General features: G+C 40.9%; 1 protein-coding gene across 1 annotated transcript; it reads right to left on the reverse strand.

The window, feature by feature from the left end:
- Positions 1-3,159: 3,159 nt before the first annotated feature.
- On the reverse strand, positions 3,160-18,299 carry Rsph4a (radial spoke head component 4A). The gene is made up of 6 exons (XM_027402109.2): positions 17,620-18,299; positions 14,061-14,295; positions 8,291-9,028; positions 6,272-6,419; positions 5,468-5,585; positions 3,160-3,391 (listed from the first exon to the last, which is right to left on the reverse strand). Exons 1-6 carry the CDS (start codon positions 18,297-18,299, stop codon positions 3,160-3,162), a joined length of 2,151 nt encoding a protein of 716 aa, XP_027257910.1.
- Positions 18,300-18,804: the final 505 nt, after the last annotated feature.

Consider the following 18,804-nt stretch of genomic DNA (forward strand, 5'->3'; position numbering starts at 1 on the left):
AATTCTCTTGTTAAATATTTCCACTATCCCTCCATCTCTGCTGAATGCCTTCCAGTTTAATGTGTCCTGTAGGGGGAGTACTAGATTCTGGTCTGACATCCCCTGCATGTGTGTACAGGAGAATCTTACTCTGCCCACTAAACAAGGGGATTATTCAAAGACTTAGAAACTGACAGAATCTGTGGGTAACATAGAGAAGTGACTTGGAACCAAATTAATTGGAGGCTACAATTTGGTGTCAATTATTATAGCAGGAACAATCAAGTTAGAAGTTAGTTGTAGAACACTCAGATTTCACCTTGCAAACAGCACAGCTGGTGGGTGTGGAACAGAAGTCCTCAGAAGGAACAGATACTATGCAATTGAAAAAGACTTCTGCAATCAGTCAATCAGTAAAAGAGTTTAAAAGCCTGTTTGAATGTTTGGGGTTTTTTATTGCATGAATTTCAGTCCTCCAGCCCCCCAATGAGTCTCCTTGTCTAAATTCTCTATAGTTTGTCTTTACTACTGAAGCCAAAATGTTCTAAGCCAGTGAAGTCCTGAGTAAATGTGTATTGTTGACCTTTTCATGGCCTTTTCAAGGTCCAGTGCCTCAGCCTCATTTGAATGGCAAAGCTTTCCCAGGTGAAGTTCAGAGGGCCAGCAAAGCCTTCCTAGGGTCTGAGTGTAAATAGTATAGTGAGTGCAGAAAATACCTGGTTTTCTCACCCCCCACCCGGATGGTTATGGTGTGAAGACTGATACCCTATAGAGACTAATATGCCTACCAAGATTAGTAAACCTGCCTCCTTGTTCAGGCGTATGTATTTAATAACCCTTCCTTCTCTATCTGTATGCAAAAACCCTGCCTCCCTGTCCAACTGTGTACAATAAAGACACTGAGATTCCAGGTTTCTCCATCAGAGATCCAGGTTTCTACATCCCAGTTTCCCTGTGTGTCTGTGTGTTTGTTTTTTCTTAGTTCCCTCACCCCTGTCAGATCAATCCTTGGAGCCATAGCACCAGCCTTCTTACACTATGCAGCCTCAGCTTGCCTCTGCAGGTTCAACAACCTCCCCCCCCCCCCCCCAGGCACACACACACACTCCTTTTACTGGAAGTTGTATTCAGCTTAAAATCCCTTGCCAAAATGATGCCCCTACTGCTGGGAGCCCTTCCACCATAGGAGTCTGTGGCTCTAATGAACCTCTCAAGTATGGAGTAGATGCACCTTCCGATTTACCACAGTGTTATCCAAAAGTGGAGTCCCACTCTGTGACAAAGGAGGTGGAAAAGTGTGAATTGCTGATTGCTTTCTAAAAGTAACACAGCTGAGTCATAATTTCTTAAAGATTTATTTTTATTTGTGGGTGTGTGTGCACCTGTGGAAGCTAGAAGAGGTATAGAATCTGCCAGAACTGGAGTTATAGATGACTATCAGCTGCCCAGCCTGAATTCTAGGAACTAGCCTCTGGAGTGGTAAGTGCTCTTAGCCTCAGCAAGTTTTCTGCCTCATAGAATTGTTTTAATCAGTCCTTTACTACAAAGTTTGAAAAGCACTGGCCTGTGGGACCCCATACTTGTATTAATTTTATATTTTCCTTTTTGCAATCCCCCCTCAATAAAAGCAATATTCAGGAGCAGTGCCAAGGTTTTATTCATAATCTCACGATTGCCTAGCTAATACACTTAGATTTTAAAATGCCAGGGGGATGAAGAGTTGGCTCAGTGGTTAAGAGCACTTCTCACTCTTGTGAGAGGACCCGTGTTCAATTCCCAGTAATCACATGGTGGCTCACATTTGTTGTGATGCCAGTTCTGGGGCATCCAACACCCTCCTCTGACCTTGGTAGGCATCAGGCCTGCATTTACATACATGTAGACAAAACACTCATATACATAATAGAACTTAAAATGACTTTTTAATGAAAATTTTTACAGTGGTAGAGAATGTAAGTCTAAAGTGTCTGGATATCATTTCCTCTCATCTCTGTGTAATTCTTTTTCCACCAACCAGTTTAGGATGAGCAAGAAGTTTGATGGACAGGTTGAGGAAAACAGAAACTCTAAACTTTGAATAACCTTACAGCTTTTATTCCATTTTAGACTTGTGAGTGTTCATCCAGGAAAGAGAATGGGTGCACAAGCAACAATATTTGCATACAGCACCATTGGCTCTGTATGTGTGTCTGTGTGTGGTACCCATGGAGGTCACAAGAAGGCATTGGATCCCTTGGAACTGATGGTTTTAAGCTACCATGTGGATGCTGGGAATTGAACCCAGGTCCTCTTGCAACAGCAGCAGGTGTTCTTAACCACTGAGCCATCTCTCCAGCCCCTGGTTATCCCATGTTTCAAACTCCATATCCCTTGACACTCAAAATCTAGACATTTCCAAGAAGCATTGTGAATTATAACTTCTAATACTTGCCATATTAAAAATTAAATTTGAGCATCGTGGTTCACACCTGTAATCCCAGCACTTGGGAGGCAGAGGCAAGCAGATCTCTGTGAGTCTGAGGTCATCCTGGCCTACATAGTAAGTTCCAGGACAGGAAGAGCTACATTGTGAAACCCTGTCAAAGAGAGGAAAAAAAAAATTACTGAGATCTTTTCAAATCAGGATTACTTAATTGTAGCTATTAAAACAGTAATGTGACCACATGAGCTTCTGGAACACCCACTGGGCAACTTTCTGTAAAAACTGGCAGTAAAGGTTTGTGATTTTTCAAGACATGGTCTTCCTGTGTAGCCCTTGCTCTCCTGGAACTCTATAGACCAGGTTGGCCTTGGACTCCTACCTCTACCTTCTAAGCGCTGGGATTAAAGGTGTGTTTCACCACAGGTAGCTTTTAAAATATTTTTAAAGATTTATTTTTATGTGTGTGAGCATGCATGCACATGTGTAGTGCCTGTGGAGGGTGGAAGAGGACATTGAGCCACCTGACTTAAGTGCTGGGAACTGAACTCCTGTCCTCAGCAAGGGCAAAGCTTTTCTTGCCCACTGAGCCATTCTCCACACCACCCTCATTTGATAACTTTAAAGAATGATTTACTCTTTAAACCATCATTTCCAACATGTATATGTATTTCCAGTATATGTGTATGTGTATATAAAATCAGTCCCCATAAAAGATTTGTGTATGTGTTAGTGCCATGTAAGACTGGGCTACTTTTGTGTTAGTCGTCATCGTCTTCTTCTTCATCTTCAGTTTCTTCATTCTCGTCAGCTGAAAGTACACTGGCCTCTTGTGCAGTCCTGAAAGCCTGTTCCTCATCCACACTAGGATCATCCATTTCTGTAATTTCTGGTCCACTGGGATATTCTTGATAGACTGGTGGCAGGCCTGGGGGTGTGTAATTCTCCACACTATATTTATGACCCCAACCTATGTAGAAGTTTTCAAACTTCCTGGAAGTAAAAAGGAAATAAAGTCATGTCTCTTAAGAAAAGTTGACCCGTTTATAGTAATAAAGTATTGTCACTATATCTTGGAACCATGTCTTTTTAAAACAAGGCATTAAAAATGCTGGAGTTAAATAGTTCCCAATAATTCCTTAACTACTGGAAATTATTTGTACTAAACTACCAAGTTGGTTATAAAAATACTGGGCCAGACCCTGTCAAAAATGCACCCTGTATCTAGACTTCAGTCAAGAAAAAGTTAAAAATTGATGTGTTATTTTTTTCAGGCATGATCATAGGAAATTGCAGAGACTTTACTTTGTAGGCCTCACTCCGCTTAGGAAGACTCCCCAACCCATGGCAGATATGATGCATGACCAATTGACAAACCCCTTTGCTAAGGGGAGTTTCAGTCAAGAACTCTACCCCCAAGGCGGGTCATGCAGTCCTAACTCAAGGGCCTTCATCCTTAGTGTTCTGTCTCAGGCCTGACAGCCCATCCCTCCACACGATCCCACCTGCATCTCCAAAAAACTTCCTCAGCTTTTTTTAATGAGGTTCCTTCTCAAAGAGATGAGCTCACAATACCCACATATTTGTGGCACCCACATTTCTACAAATCCATTTCATCCTTGGAAGAGAATAATGTGAGAGGAAAGTCAAAGCTTTCTCTTCCTCATGCTATCATGGTAAGTAATTAAAAGCTTAGCTTTTACTTAGTTTTTTTCCCAATATAACAATTTTATTGATTATTTGGGAATTTCACATTATGCACCCCATCACACTCACTTCCTAGTCCTTTCTGGTCTGCCCCCCAAGTCTTGTGACTTCCCTACCCCAAAAAGAATGGAAAAAACCCACAAGTCCAATTTGTTTTGCTCATATACTCACTGGAGTTAAACCCCAGTGGCTATTGGCTTTCACTTTTGACTTACACTGTGGTTTTTAAATTTTTTTCATACTATTTCACCATATTCTTTTCTTTCTTCCAACTTCTGCCAAATCCCCTCATCCATCCAACTCAATTTCTTTCTTAGAAACAAAGCAACACACACACTACATGGAATTTGTTTTGTGTTGGCCAACTAGCTTCTGAGCATGAGGCTTGCTTTAATGACTAGTCTAACTAAGGCAGCTTGGCTCTTACCTGCTCAGTTGTGCTTTCTGACACTAATTAGGAAAGAAACAGAAACAAGCAAATAGAACTGATTTCTTTCTCAACAAGGGAGAAAGGAAGCCACAGCAGCCTTTTTGATGGAATTCCTTTGAAAGTGATTAACTAAAAACATTTTAAATAACTTCTAGCAAAATGCTCAACAAAAAAAATAATGTCTAATTCAAATGCATCTTAAACTCTCTACTAACTTAATGAGTGAGAGACAAAACCATGTCCAATATAGATAAATGAAATAATTAAGATGAAAAGTATAACCCTGAATTACTCAAGCTCGAACTACATTTTTACTATATTGCAGGAGTCATTTTAATAAGTCATACACTATATACTAACATGCCAAAGATGAGTTAAGATGATAGTAACCTAACATTCCTGTGATAACATAATTTCCAGAGCCCAAATAATTACAATTGTCAGACTCTATGGAAGGCTAGCACTTTGAAAGCCAAATGCTTATGTTAACATGTACTTTCAATATGTCCTTTGTTTCTGTCTAAAGTTTCTGATGCAAACTGAGCATACCCAGAGTCATTCCTGTCTGGGATTTAAATCCCAAACCGTGTTATTTATGACCTTCAGCTAAACAAGTCTCAAAACATATCTATCTTCCTTCCTGGATTATGATTTTAAATTGAATGTGCTTGGAAATGCACAGCTTACAACCCAGTATACAGGAGTGACTCAGCCTTGGATGACTATATGGGCTCCCTGAACAAACTCATCATTCTTCCATCCTTTGGTCAGGGAGGTAGTTTGAATTGGATTTCGATATTCTGCTCACCTGCTGTGTGTAAATAAATCCTTTCCCAGCTTTATGTCCTAGTGGTTGCTTTGGTTTTACACTCAACAGAATATAAGCTATTGAGTTTGGTTGCACATGGCTTTGTAAGTGGCAAGATACTTACTTGCCATTAGAAATGGCATATGCTCCAGGCCAAAGATTGGATCGAAGGACAGCAATAGCATACTGTGGAATGAGATTTGAGGACAGCCGTGTTGTCCAGGAGGGTATATTCTGAATATCTGGAACCCAATGAGAAAGTTACAAGCTTAAAATAGACAAGAATCTACTGGTAACTGAAGTGATTTTTATAAATGTGCAACAATCTTTATTTGCTATAAAAATTAAGAGTGTTCTAGACCAATATAATTTTAAGGAGATACATAGTACACACACACACACACACACACACACACACACACACACACACACACACACCCCATATGTAAATATATAACAAACATATAAATATGTACAAACACTTTTACAACAGAGCCCTTGCTAAAGGAGAAGAAGTTTGTGCAAAGGGACTAGTTTTGATAACCAACGGAAAGGCAATTCATTACTATGGAATAGTGCAAGTAAAACAGAATAAGAAGAAACAATACACAGACAAATATAGATTAGAAGCCAACTCTAGACCACATGTAACATTTTACTGTAGCTATGCCATGTGTTTGTGGTATACGGAATGCAAGACAAGAATGATGTCAAATTTTTCAGTTAGTTGCAGTCTGTCCATGTTTCCTCTGTGCATCACTTTTTTTTTTTTTAAGGACATTAGTATATAGCCAAAAGCATTCTTGAACCCAGGAAGTAGAGAAGGGATGGGACCTAGCTCTCTGCCCCACTTTTAGGTTGTATATTTACCACACAATGTGTGTAATACATAGTTCATGCGTCCTCATTAGCAGTTGTATAAAGTTACCTAAATCTTCAGAGATTGGTGTCAAAAGAGGAGGACCCACTTCTTGTTCTATGTAGTCAGGCTCCTCTCCCTTTTCTTCTTTGTCTTCATCTTCCTCCTCTTCTTCCTCCTCATTTTTTTGTATAGGATTGAACCAAGTACAGCGACCCTGGAGATGAACAGTGCAAGGTTTAATGGATGAATGAGACCTTACAAATGTCAGAGTATTCATATTGGTTGGTAGTTATCAGGATGAGACTCTCTGTGTCAGAAATTGCCAACTATTCTGATACAGGGTCACTCTCTATGATCCTCCTGCCTCAGTTTCCACAGAGCTAGGCTTGCCAACACGTGCCCCCACACTGAGCTTATTCATTCTGTATACTTCTACCAAGTATGATTTCCATCTGGGCCATTTTCAGGAATAATAACAAACCTGTACTAGCTATTTCAATAATGTTCCACTTCTTGGAGTTAAAGAACTTGAAGGTCTATGCATGCTTTAAAGTGGGCAGAATCTTATTGGAAACGGCACTAATACATTTTACTAATTTGCAATACTTTATATAAATGAAACAAATCGTGATTTTTAAAAAAACACTTTTTCATTTCTTTTGAAATGTTCTAGTTGATTTTATTGATATGTTATTTTAAGTTAGAAATCACCAGAAAGGTTTTAAGATCATTTAACATTTTAAAATTCAATCATTAAAGCCAGGCATGGTAGCACACATTTAATTCCAGCATTCAGGAGGCAGAGGCAGGCAGATCTCTGTGAGTTCCAGGCTAGCCTGGCCTACATAGCAAGTCCTAGGCTAGTCAGGAATACATAATCAGACTCTGTCTCAAAAAGTAAAAATCCATTATTATAATTCCCCCCTTTTAAAAGATGTGTGTGTGTGTGTGTGTGTGTGTGTGTGTGTGTGTGTGTGTGTGTGTGTCACACATGCAGGAGTCCATGGAAGTCAGAAGAAGATATCAGATATCCTAGAGCTGGAGTTGCAGGCCATTGTGAACTGCCTGTGAAAGATACTGGAACCAAACCTGTGTCTTCTGGAAGAACAGCAAGCACTCTTATGTCCAGTTCCTATACTTATTTATAGAATATTCCTAAAATAGAGACACTGTAAGACATTGCCACAAGAGTCCTGGTGAAATGGTTTATAATGGTACATATCTGGCCTTCACAGTACTTTTTGTTTGTCTGGTTTTGTTTTTTTTTGTGACAGGGTTTCTCTGTGTAGTCCTAACTGCCCTGGAACTCACTCTGTAGAACAGCTGACCTCAAACTCACAGAGATCCACCTGCCTCTGTCTCCTGAGTGCTGGGATTAAAGGTGTGTGCCACCATTGCCTGGCCATAGTACTTTTTTTAGTATTTATTTTTATTGGCATATAGTAACTGAACAAAGTAATGTGATGTTTACATACAAGTATATAATATATTTAGCCCCCATTGTATAGCCTCCTTTTGTATACACTTCCAATGCTAATTATTAATAATAATAAAATTATAAATGTGATAAGACTGGGGTCTTAATTGCTCAGGTAATAACCTTATCTAGAGTACTCAGGAGCACCTCTAATCTATACGGAAGTGACGATTTTCTACCTGTGATGGAAGAGTGTAGCAGGTGTTTCAGGGGAAGGGCTCTGGATCTTTTGTCTCATGCCCCATGCCTCACTCAATAATAAATTAGCTAAGGTTGCTTTACCATTTCTCCCACCCTGTCTGCCTCAACCCCTCATTGTAAAATGAAGTAATCTTGGAACCTTCATGGGGTTGTAGTGAGGATGGAATCATATGTACTTACAGACATAATTGATTACATTTAGTGTATCTGGCACAGGGCCTCTATATAACCACTGTGCAAAACTAATTTTCATTTCTGTAGTAATCTTTTAGTGTTCTTGACATAAAAGCTTCATGTAGAATAAAAGAAATGTTGACAGATTAATACACATCAATATCTAAACTGTAACAGATCATTAGAGAACACCTGTAAATCTAAATCTATGGGCTACCTGAATATTCCCCTACCTGAGGAAGAATGTACTGTACATGATGGACCCAATTGGATAGAGATTCCACCAGATCAGTCACTTGGATGCCTTCAAAATCGGGGTTTTCCTCATAGCTGTCTCGACCACCTTCCATCTCTTCTTCTTCTCCTTCCTCTTCCCCAAACTGATAAAACCCTAGAGGACTGACGTGGGTCCCTGCTGAAATTCGGGCAATTTGTGCTCTTAAGTAATTGCTTTCATTTCCTGGGAAGGGTGGGTAGCTTATGATGGCCGCATCTAGTCGCCCAGTGAAAAATTTCTTGATTTTTCTTGCAGTAACAATTTGTGCAGGTGTAACTGAAGGTAACTTCATCCACGGCCTTCCAGGTTCATTGCAAACGAAATAGACATACTTGTTGGTACCTGTTCTATTTTCCTCCTTAGGGATAGCCTGCGGGGCCTTATACTCGGACTTGGGCAATTCATCCTCTTCGCCTTCACCAGCTTCACTCTCTCCAGCGTCCCTCTCTTCTGCTACCCCTTCCTCTTCCACCTCCTCCTCATCTTCACCAGCACGAAATTCCACTTCAGCAACAATGTAATTCATTTCCAGACCCAAGATCTTGCCCCAGAAGCGGCATCTTTGGATTGGGTGGGTGTCAGTCAGTTGTTTGAGGGCAAGAAACACCCGGTAAGTCTCATCTGTCCCCAAACCAACTCCAGCTTGTTCAAAATAATAAGCTGATTCCATCACATTGGGCAGAGAGCTTTCTGCCTAGGAAAACAAATGACCATGATTAAAAGTTGATTCGTAAGAGGAATATTTGCCTCTTTTTTGTTGGCTTGATACTACCTCTACTTTCTCCTCTGCTCTTTGTGTTTGAAGACATGCACCAAAATGTGTTAATCCCTAAACTTTAGTTCTCCCTCACATGTAAAGTTTCTTACATCGATTGTGTACCATACTCATTGATATGATAATTATTTTGTCTTATATGACTCTTAGTTAAAAACTTAATAATTACTAATGACAAAAGTTCAACCCAGGCAAAGGGGTTCACACCTTTAATCCCAGTACTTGGAAGGCAGAGGCAGGTAGATCTGTTTGAGTTTGAAGTCAACCTAGCCTGTATAGTGAGGGCTATATATATAGGAAGGCTCTATTTGAAAAAAATTCAACATTATTTTTCATTCAAAATAAGTGAGTAATGCTAAAATAAGATATAGTTTACCTTACAGACACATATTTATATACATTTATGTTGTCATTTCAAATATGTATTAAATTAATGATTTTACATGTAAGTTGGGTATATAACAATTTGTATAGTAGCATATGTAAAATAATGGAAAGGATCCAAAAGTAAAACTTTTTGAAGTGCTTGGCATTATCTACACTTTAGAATACAAATGTAGTACTTGACAGGATAGATAGTAAATAACAACACTTGAAATAATGAAGATAAATATAATTCCATAAAAGAAATATAGGGAAATAAACATAGGGTGCTAAATGGATAATAGAATAGCATTTGCGAGCCCAAAGGGAAGTACAAAGAAACCTTAACTGAAGTGGGGTCCTTTCCAGACAGTCTTGACTCACAGGATAAATAGAACAGCTAAGAGCACTTATCATTCCTACAAATGACTTGCTATTATTTATATTTTTCCATTGTGGTGTCAAGATAAATATAAAGACATTTTGGGTCTTTTGTTTGTTTGCTTGTTTGGTTGGTTTTGGTTGAGACCGGTCTTAGTGTGTATAACTGGCTGACCTGGAACTCACTCTGTAGTCCAGGCTGGCCTGGAACTCACAAAGATCTGTCTGCCTTTGCCTCCAAGTGCTGGATCAAAAGCCACCTGTCCTGGCTAATACAATACCTTTTAAAATCCTCACCAGCGACAAAAGAGTGTAAAATTCTTTCCCTGGCATGTAGAGTGTCACTTGCCCTGCTCTTGGCCCTGCTCACTTATCTACAATGCCATGGGGTTAGGAGCACAGCTGTGGAGGTCAAAGGACAACTTACTGGACTTGGTACTGTCCTTAGCATGTAGGTTCCAGGATTGAACCCAGCTAGGACTTTAGGCATGACAGCAGGACCCTTTACTCTCTTTCTGGATCCCAATGGGAAGTTTTACTCCTCATCCTGTAACTCAGCCCCCATATTCCATGGCTGCTGGCCTGACCCTTTATAGGAAGATGCTTGGTCAAGAGCGGTTAAGCTCCAGACCCAAAACAGCTGTGTGTCTTCTCACTACCTCCTATATCGAGATGTAGAACCTGACCTAAGTGAAGCTGCCTTAGACAGCTGGAAGCCCCATTCCTATATTTAATACTGACATTTCTTTATGAAGGTATCCCCGAGAATGTCTGTCATCTGCTTTGTCCCCACATACTGAATGTTCCCAGAGTCCTCATGGTTGTATCTGAACCATACTTGATGCCACTCTGTGAAGCAGCCTGGTATTAGCTCCTTACTCCTATCACAGGTTTCTTCCATTCAACGACTCTGGGTCCCTTTGCAACAGGCTGCATTTCTCCACAAAGGCTGCTGCACCAAGGCAGTGTGGGTACAGCCAAGGCCTTGCCTCTCTTGCCTTTCCCTGCAGGATTCTATTTTAAAAATAGTTTATTTGAAATATGTTTTAAATGGGTGCTGTTAATAGAACATGGAAGGCCAGAATTGTTAAGTATATAGACACCAAGGAAAAATTATATAGGATGTTATTTTGAAATATTTGAAGTTCAAATTTTTGTGAGGCACCAGATTTTACTCCATACTATATAGTTCTTGCCTTCTGTTACCAATTCTTTCTCCAAACATTTTCACTAACTTGACTATCAAGAATTTCTAAGGTAATCAGTTGTACTTTGAACCATGGTTAAACTATGTAAAATATCAAGGCAAATGATGCTTAACATTAAAAAAAAAAGCACACATAAGAAGTGACAATAGAAGTGCTTTTAAGGTATGAACTTAATTTAAAGGAAAATATGCAACTTGATTTAAAGCTTTAATTATAGCCATGCATCACTTTATGGTGACACATTTGAAGGAATTTCATTCAGCAAATTGGTTTTGCAAATATCATGGAGTGAACTTCTTCAAGCCTAGATGACATAGCCTACTAAACACTCAGTAATATTTCGGTGTACTTTCCTTAAAATCATTTTAACCTTAATTTAATCTTTATGTGTACTGGTATTTTGCTTACATGTTTGCTTGTGTACCATATGCATGTGTTAGATTCTCTTAGAATGGAGTTATGGTTGTGAACCTTCATGTGGGTGCTTGAAATCAAATTCAGGTTCTCTGGAAGAGTAGCCAGTACTCATAACCACTGAGCCCTCTCTCCAGCCTCCTACCCCCTCTTTTAAGAAAGAGTCTCTTTAAGAATACATTGATGACCTGGAGCTCACTCAGTAGACCAGACTAGCCTTGAACTCCAACAGATCTATCTGCCCCTGTCCCCTGCCAAGTGCTAGGATTAAAAGCATTCTCTTCGATGCCCAGCCTGAGTTTGCTTTTAAATAAGGCTGTATCACTGCAGCACATTTGCTCATGGAGCCATCACCACAAACACATAGTCTTTTGCACCTCATTTCACAACACTACCTTCTCTAGTGTCTCATATTTTCACATTTTACAGGGCTTAGATTTTCTTATATTTTTCAGGACTAAGTTTCTTGGTATTGTAAGACCCTCAAAAAGCCCAGGCTTCCAGAATCTTAGCCCAGGACCTCGGCCACCCCAATCACAGAATGGAGGCGAAAGCTTGATGCAAATTGCATGAGGCTTTATTGTAGTTTAACGAGCTAACCCCATGTTAGCTCGGGTCTTTGACCCACTCACCATGGCGGATGGCTAGCAAAGACAGTTCGAAGCCGCTGCATACAGATCTTTATAGGGCAGCATAAGGGGAGTGTTTAGGGGTATGCACAGGCTCAGGATTGGCGTGCCTCCAGGCTTGGAAGGTTTGCCCTGTGTTGATTGGTCAACTGTTTGTTATGGCCCATAGGCCCTCCCAGGGTGGTTGCTATGCTTTGTGTGTCATTGCTGTGCGCTTGTCCGTAAAGCACACCCAGGGTCGTAATGCATAGCACCACCAGCTAACTTCTGATTGGTTCCTTGTCACGAGGCAGGCATCTGACTTTCTAGTGACTAAGACAAGGTCATAGAGCACGTGTTCGGTCTTTATGGCTGCCAAAAGGGAAGCTGGTCCCTTCAGTATCAGAGAGAATGATTTCTTCATATTTCTTGTTGAAATGTCCTGGGACAGATAACGGCTTTATAGCTGCTTACTAAGTATTCACTGAATACTTAATATGGCGGTGAGAATAAAAGTGTTTTCCATTGGCTCATATATGTTCTCCATATGCTTATTCACAAGGGAGTGAAAGGGTTAGGAAGGTTAGGAGATGTGGTCTTATTAGAGTAGGTGTGACTTTGTCAGAGGAAGTGTGTCACTGATGGGAGCCAGGAAATTCCATTATGGAAGGTCTCAAGGTCCAAACCTCCGGTTTCAGTAAACAGGAGCTCCTGCCTACAATTGTATTGCAGATGTGAGCTAACCTGCTATTGAATAGCATGGCCTCAGTGGGGAATGTCCCCTAGTTTGCTTCTCTACAGGACTAAGCATTTGAATAGTCCTCTATCAGGGCAGAGGGCTAGGTGTGTAAGGAACAAGGGAGGACAGTGAGTTAGGAGGTCTCTGGCAGATGGGAAGAGAAAGAAATGGTCTCAGGGTCAGGGAAGCACAGTTAAGAAACAGCCAGGAAGATGCTGAATAAAGGAGAGACTCTAGTTTTACAACATGGAACTGAGAGCTCTCTAAAGATGACAAGATGCCTGTGTTTGGTCTTTTTCTCGATTGGGTGGCTAGGAGTCTCCAAGTCTACACTCCTCCACTCAGGCCGAACCTCATGGCTACAGTGGCTTGGGGCTGAGACATATGGGTAACGACATGTCACCAAAAGTGAGCTTTGAGATTTCAAAGGTCCATGCTAGATCTAGGCTCTCTCTTAGCCTGTGGATCAGGCTGTAGCTCTAATCTACTGCTCTAACACCATGTGTGCTGCCTTAGTTTCTGCCATGATGATATTGGACTAAACCTCTGAAATTGTAGGCAAGACCCCAACTAAATGGCTTTTTTTTTCCTTTTTTTTTTTTGGTTTTTTGAGACAGGGTTTCTCTGTGTAGCTTTGGAGCCTTTCTGGAGACCAGGCTGGCCTTGAACTCACAGAGATCTGCCTGCCTCTGCCTCCTGTGTGTTGGGATTAAAGGTGTGCACCACCAACGCCCGGCAAATGGCTTTCTTTTATGAGTTGCCTTGTTCATGGTGTCTCTTCACAGCAACAGAACATAACACAGCAATGATCATATCTATCCAGTGACTAAGACTGGATCCATCCACTAAGACTGGATGCCATATTTAATTATGTACCAAATAGTGACGTTCTAGAAAGTGACAGACATCATGTATGACAAAGGTCCTATAAAATGATGAAAAATTTCATACCAGTTACTGACATAGAAGTCACCATATGATCATGGTGAAATGCATTGATTAGAAAAGTTTTGAAGGAATGTAAGAAAAATCTGATTCAAATACTATTTACAACTGCTATAGAAGCAGTTGGCATGAGTAAGCAAACCTCTTCATCCCTGAGATCCCAGGGCTCATCAGTACCATCACTCTATGTGGTATTCACTTACTACTATATTCAGAGTTATAAGATGATATCCCACCCTTCCCTGAGATTCCAGTGTTCATTAACGGTGTTGAGATAGTTGGCGATCACTTACAATTTCCTCCTCCAGTTCTGGATCAGTGGCTTCCACCTGTCCCTGGAGAAAAAGAGCCTTTTGCTTCTCTGCTATTTCATATGCCGGAAGCATCTCATTTTCATTGTGGAGTGTATCTAATTTTTTATTAAAATTTGCCATTTTCACATCTTTGCTTATATTTTCAATGATGTCAACAGCATCTGCAGGACGCTCATCTAATATCTTGGTCAACACATTGGAAAGATGATCATATCTACTCAAACAGAGAAAAAATCCAGATACAATATACATCATGAACACTTAAAATTTTTTTTCATGTAAATTCAGTTGGATTTTAGAGAAGTTAAAAATTTGAAATCTGAAGAGTTTTGAAGAGAAGATAACTTCTACCACTCCATATAGAACCTATTCTATAATTTTCTTTAGTAAATCCTCTAATATGATGTGGATATTTAAGTTAGTAGAGGAAGACATAACAGCAAGATATATGATACACATCAGCTATTTTCATATTTCATTTCTGAAATTGAAATCTCTTAGCTATATTCTAACAGTGATGAGCACTTTCACTTTTGCCTTAATTATTTTCTGTTCCCCAGCCTTGCCCTCACCAATATAATAGAATCTGATATCCAAATCCTATTAATTCCTTAAGAGTTATGTTCCTAATTTTTGACAAAGAAGCTAAAAATATAAAATGGAAAAAGGAAGCATATTCAACCATTGCTCTTAACCATTGAGTCCTCTCTCCAGCCCCTACATCATATTTTAAAAGAAACAATTATCTTCAATGTTTTTAGGCTCCCAAAGAAAGCATTTCATATTGTCATCTACCCACATACAGTTAAAGACAAATCACCAACTTATTTGCTTTTTTCTTTTGTTTTAAACTATTTGAAGGGACCAGCTCCCCATTTTGGCAGCCATAACAGCCGAACATGTGCTTGTCTGACCTTGCCTTAGTCACTAAGAGGTTAGATGCCTGCCTCATGGCAAGGAACCAATCAGAAGTTAGCTGGTGGTGCTATGTTTTACGGCTCTGGGTGTGCTTTACGGACAAGTGCACAGCAATGACGCGCAGAACATAGCAACCACCCTGAGAGGGCCTATGGGCCATAACAAACAGTTGACCAATCAACACAGGGCAGGCCCTCCAAGCCTGGAGGCACACCTATCCTGAGCCTGTGCTTACCCCTAGACCCTTCCCTTACGCTGTCCTATAAGATCTCTATGCAGCCGGTTAGAGCTGTCTTTCCTAGCTATCTGCCATGGTGAGTGGATGGATGGAAGGCCCCAGCTAACATGGGGTTAGCTGGTTAAACAACTATAATAAAGCTTTTGACTCCCCATGGTGATTGGGGTGGCCGCGGTCCTGGGCTGAGATCCTGGAGGCCTGAGCTTTCCGGGGGTCTTACATATTTTTGTTAGTTCTTGGAGAGCTTTATGTGTTTTGACCATATTTACCTTCCCTTTCCCAATTCTTCCCAGATCCAGATTCACCCACCCAACTTTGTGTCCTTTTTTGTTTATCCCATCAAGGCCAATTCATGCTACCCAGATACTTTTAGATGTGTGGCCTTCCTCTGGAGTGTTGATTATAACATTTTGTTTTATTGTATTTCACAATTAAATTAGCAAAGCTTCATTTACCCTGCCATTAATTAATCATACTTTATTCGTAATTCACAGTCTGTAGTTTTCAAGGGACTGCATGGGATTTGCACACTACTATATACTTATCTCCTAGCACATTGCTGATTTACAGAATAAAGATGGATGGATGGATGGATGAGGAAACAGAGGCAAGGTCTCTAGCCTATGCCTCCTGAGAATCTGTTTCCAATTTCATCAGAATCTTCTGCATTGCCTTCTGTTTTGTCAGTAAACACTGAGTGTCAGCTAAATAAGAAATGTGGAAATTAAACACCAACTCCATGGGATCCAATCCCTGTGGCCTCCAAGGGCACCCACATTCCCACATATAGATACACAATTAAAAATAAAATATTTGTTATGCGCTGGAATGAAGTGGTTAAACACACTTCCTGCTCTTTGAGAGGACTTGAGTTGGTTTTCCAGTATTCACATGCACACACATTATATTTGGAAGATGGAGCCTCTAGTTCTTGCTGTTATTTACTCATATTTTGGAGGCTGAACATCCCTAGTGGGAGGGCCAGGTATCAAAATTTAAGTTCATAAGCATTTATAAAATTATAAATTTCACAAAGTGCCATGAAACGAAAGAACACACTACTGCAAGAGAGTTCCATGTCAGCTGAGTTCTGAAGGGTCAGGAGCTAACTAAGCAAAGACTAAGGGACAGAGCCTTCTCAGCAGAGGGACAATGGGAACTATTTCTTGTGACTGGAGAAGAGTAATGAGGAAAGAAACAATGAGTAATGAGAACCAAGCAAATTTAGTTCTCCAAGAGTTTCTGAGTCAGGTCCTTCATATTAAAAAAAAGAATGACTTGATTTGATGTTTTTTTTAAAAGAATTTATTAACATTTAAAAAAAAAAAAACATGGATGGGTGTTTGCTTGCACGTAAGTCTGTGCAACCAGTGTGTGTCTGATGCCAGGAATGTCAGAAGAGGGCTTCAGAACCCGTGAAATTGGACTTATAGACAGGTGTGAATTAGGAATTGAACCTGGGTTTTCTAAATTAGCCAGTACTCTCTGCCACCAACCATCTCTTCAGTCCCCATTTGATGTTTTTGAACATTGCTTCTAGCCACAAAATTCATCTATGGTTATGTAATCCTCGAAGCAAAAATGTCTAGAAACCCACACTGTTGTGAGTTCTCACACTAAAGCTGCCATGACATGTGGAGAACATTCCCAGGTAGTTGGTTATCACATGTTTAAAGAGAGACTAGAATGTTTTTAAAGTAGCCAGGTTTTCTGGTTTCCTGTAGATTACAGGACGTACAACTTTCAGTGCTCACATGGTAGGACATTCCTAAGAAAACCAGGATGGGTGGTCACCCAAGCATTGGCCTGGCACTGAACATAAAGTCAAGTTACAAGAGTGGACTCTGTCAATGTAGGCAATTATATTTTACAGGCAACCTGGGTAGATGCTTGGATTTCATGACTTTATAATTCCTTCCAAGTCAAGAATAAATAAACAAAACAGCAACAAGACCCAAAACAAACAAAAAATACCTGAACTGTGTGACTAGGTTCTTCAAGACCTAAAATAATCATCATCAGTGGCCTGGACTTAAGTGTTTGGTACAGTTATCTCAGTAATTCACTTTCTTTGTATTTCCTCTCCTTTGTTTGTTTGTTTGTTTGTTTGTTTTTGAGATAGGGTCCCACTTTCTTTGTAGACCAGAGAAGTTTCTGGCCTAAAACAGAGATCCGTATGCCTCTGCCTCCCCTCCCAGGTCCTGAGATTGAAGGCCTATGCCACCACATTCATAACTTTTTCCAAATGAAAGCCTTTCCGATTCTATCTTCTTTCGTCTCCAACACATTTTTCACAGAGACACTCCTCTCACTCTGTCCCTGCCCTGCTTTGTCAAACTGTCCTTTCCTCTACCCCCCACCCCCACCCCCGGAGATACTTACAGGTTTAAACCAGACTGGCTGCTTGTACTCAGTAGGTACGCCTTTGCATTCTGAATGGCCACTTCAAGCATACTGGGGGCGGCTTCATTGGCCCCAAACTCAGGCTGATCTGGATCACAGTTACTGTTTGAGTCTTCCTCCTGTAAAAGGTCGAATCTCAGCCCTTTGACCTTGGGCTTGTCAGGGCTGGCATCCCCTGGCCCACGCAGGTCAAACTGCAGTGGCTGAGACTGGGGGAAGGCGCTTTCCTCTGATTGGCTCATGTAGTGAGAAGTTATTTGTCTTGCAGCAGAAGCTGAATCCCAGGCATCAGAATGAGGTGTCGCAGAGTCAGAAATCCCACCAGGGACCCTCTCTGCCGGTGATGAAGCCACACGGTCCTGCAGAGATGCAATAAGGGGAGGAGTGGAAGGAAACACTGAAGGAAGCAGAGGAGGAGAGGATGACACTAATGGTCCGGTGAGGTCTTCCAGAGACAGGCTGGCTCTAGACTGGCGGCCCCAAGAGGGGCTCATTCTGCGATGGGGTTCAGTGTCTGATCTTGGCTCCTCTTCCAGGCACTCAGGTGCCAGGAAACCAGGATCCTGGGGAGAAGCTGCTGCTGCTCCTTCCCATAGTTCCTCTGCTTCCTTTGGCTCTTGAGTTTCTTTTTCTTGATTCAGAGGAGTAGAGTTTTCCATAGGAGTCAAGAAATAAAAAGGCTATGGCTAAAAGAGTTAAGTTATGGAAGGAAGCAATACGGAGCTTTAAAACTGAGATCTCCTAAGCGATCAATTTCTGGGCCCTACAAGCAGTTCAGGTTGCAGCGTCCTATCTCCATAGCAACCCCAGGCTGGCCTTCTCTATGGGGGAAAAAAAATCAAGCAGCCCTGTTGCTAGGATTCTAGGGAGGAGACTAAGACGAAAACTCTAGCTTTGTGATTTGGTGAAGTCTCTGTCCTTCTTCCTAGCTCAATCAATCCAAACCCCACCCTTTCGGTTTGGATTTTGTTTTAGAAACCCGGGACCTGCAAATCCTCTGCTTAAAGCATAGACCAGGTGCCAGAGGGTCTTTTATAGCCTGTATGTGACAGCTTGATCCAGGAATGATGTGAAGTATGACTCTGAACTAATGGAAAGACGATTATTCTCTGTGTATCTCCCACATTGTGAGAGACAGATAAAGACATGGGTGGGAGTGTTGAG

The sequence above is a fragment of the Cricetulus griseus genome, chromosome 2 (genome assembly GCF_003668045.3).
Source record: "Cricetulus griseus strain 17A/GY chromosome 2, alternate assembly CriGri-PICRH-1.0, whole genome shotgun sequence".
Taxonomy (NCBI): Eukaryota; Metazoa; Chordata; class Mammalia; order Rodentia; family Cricetidae; genus Cricetulus; species Cricetulus griseus.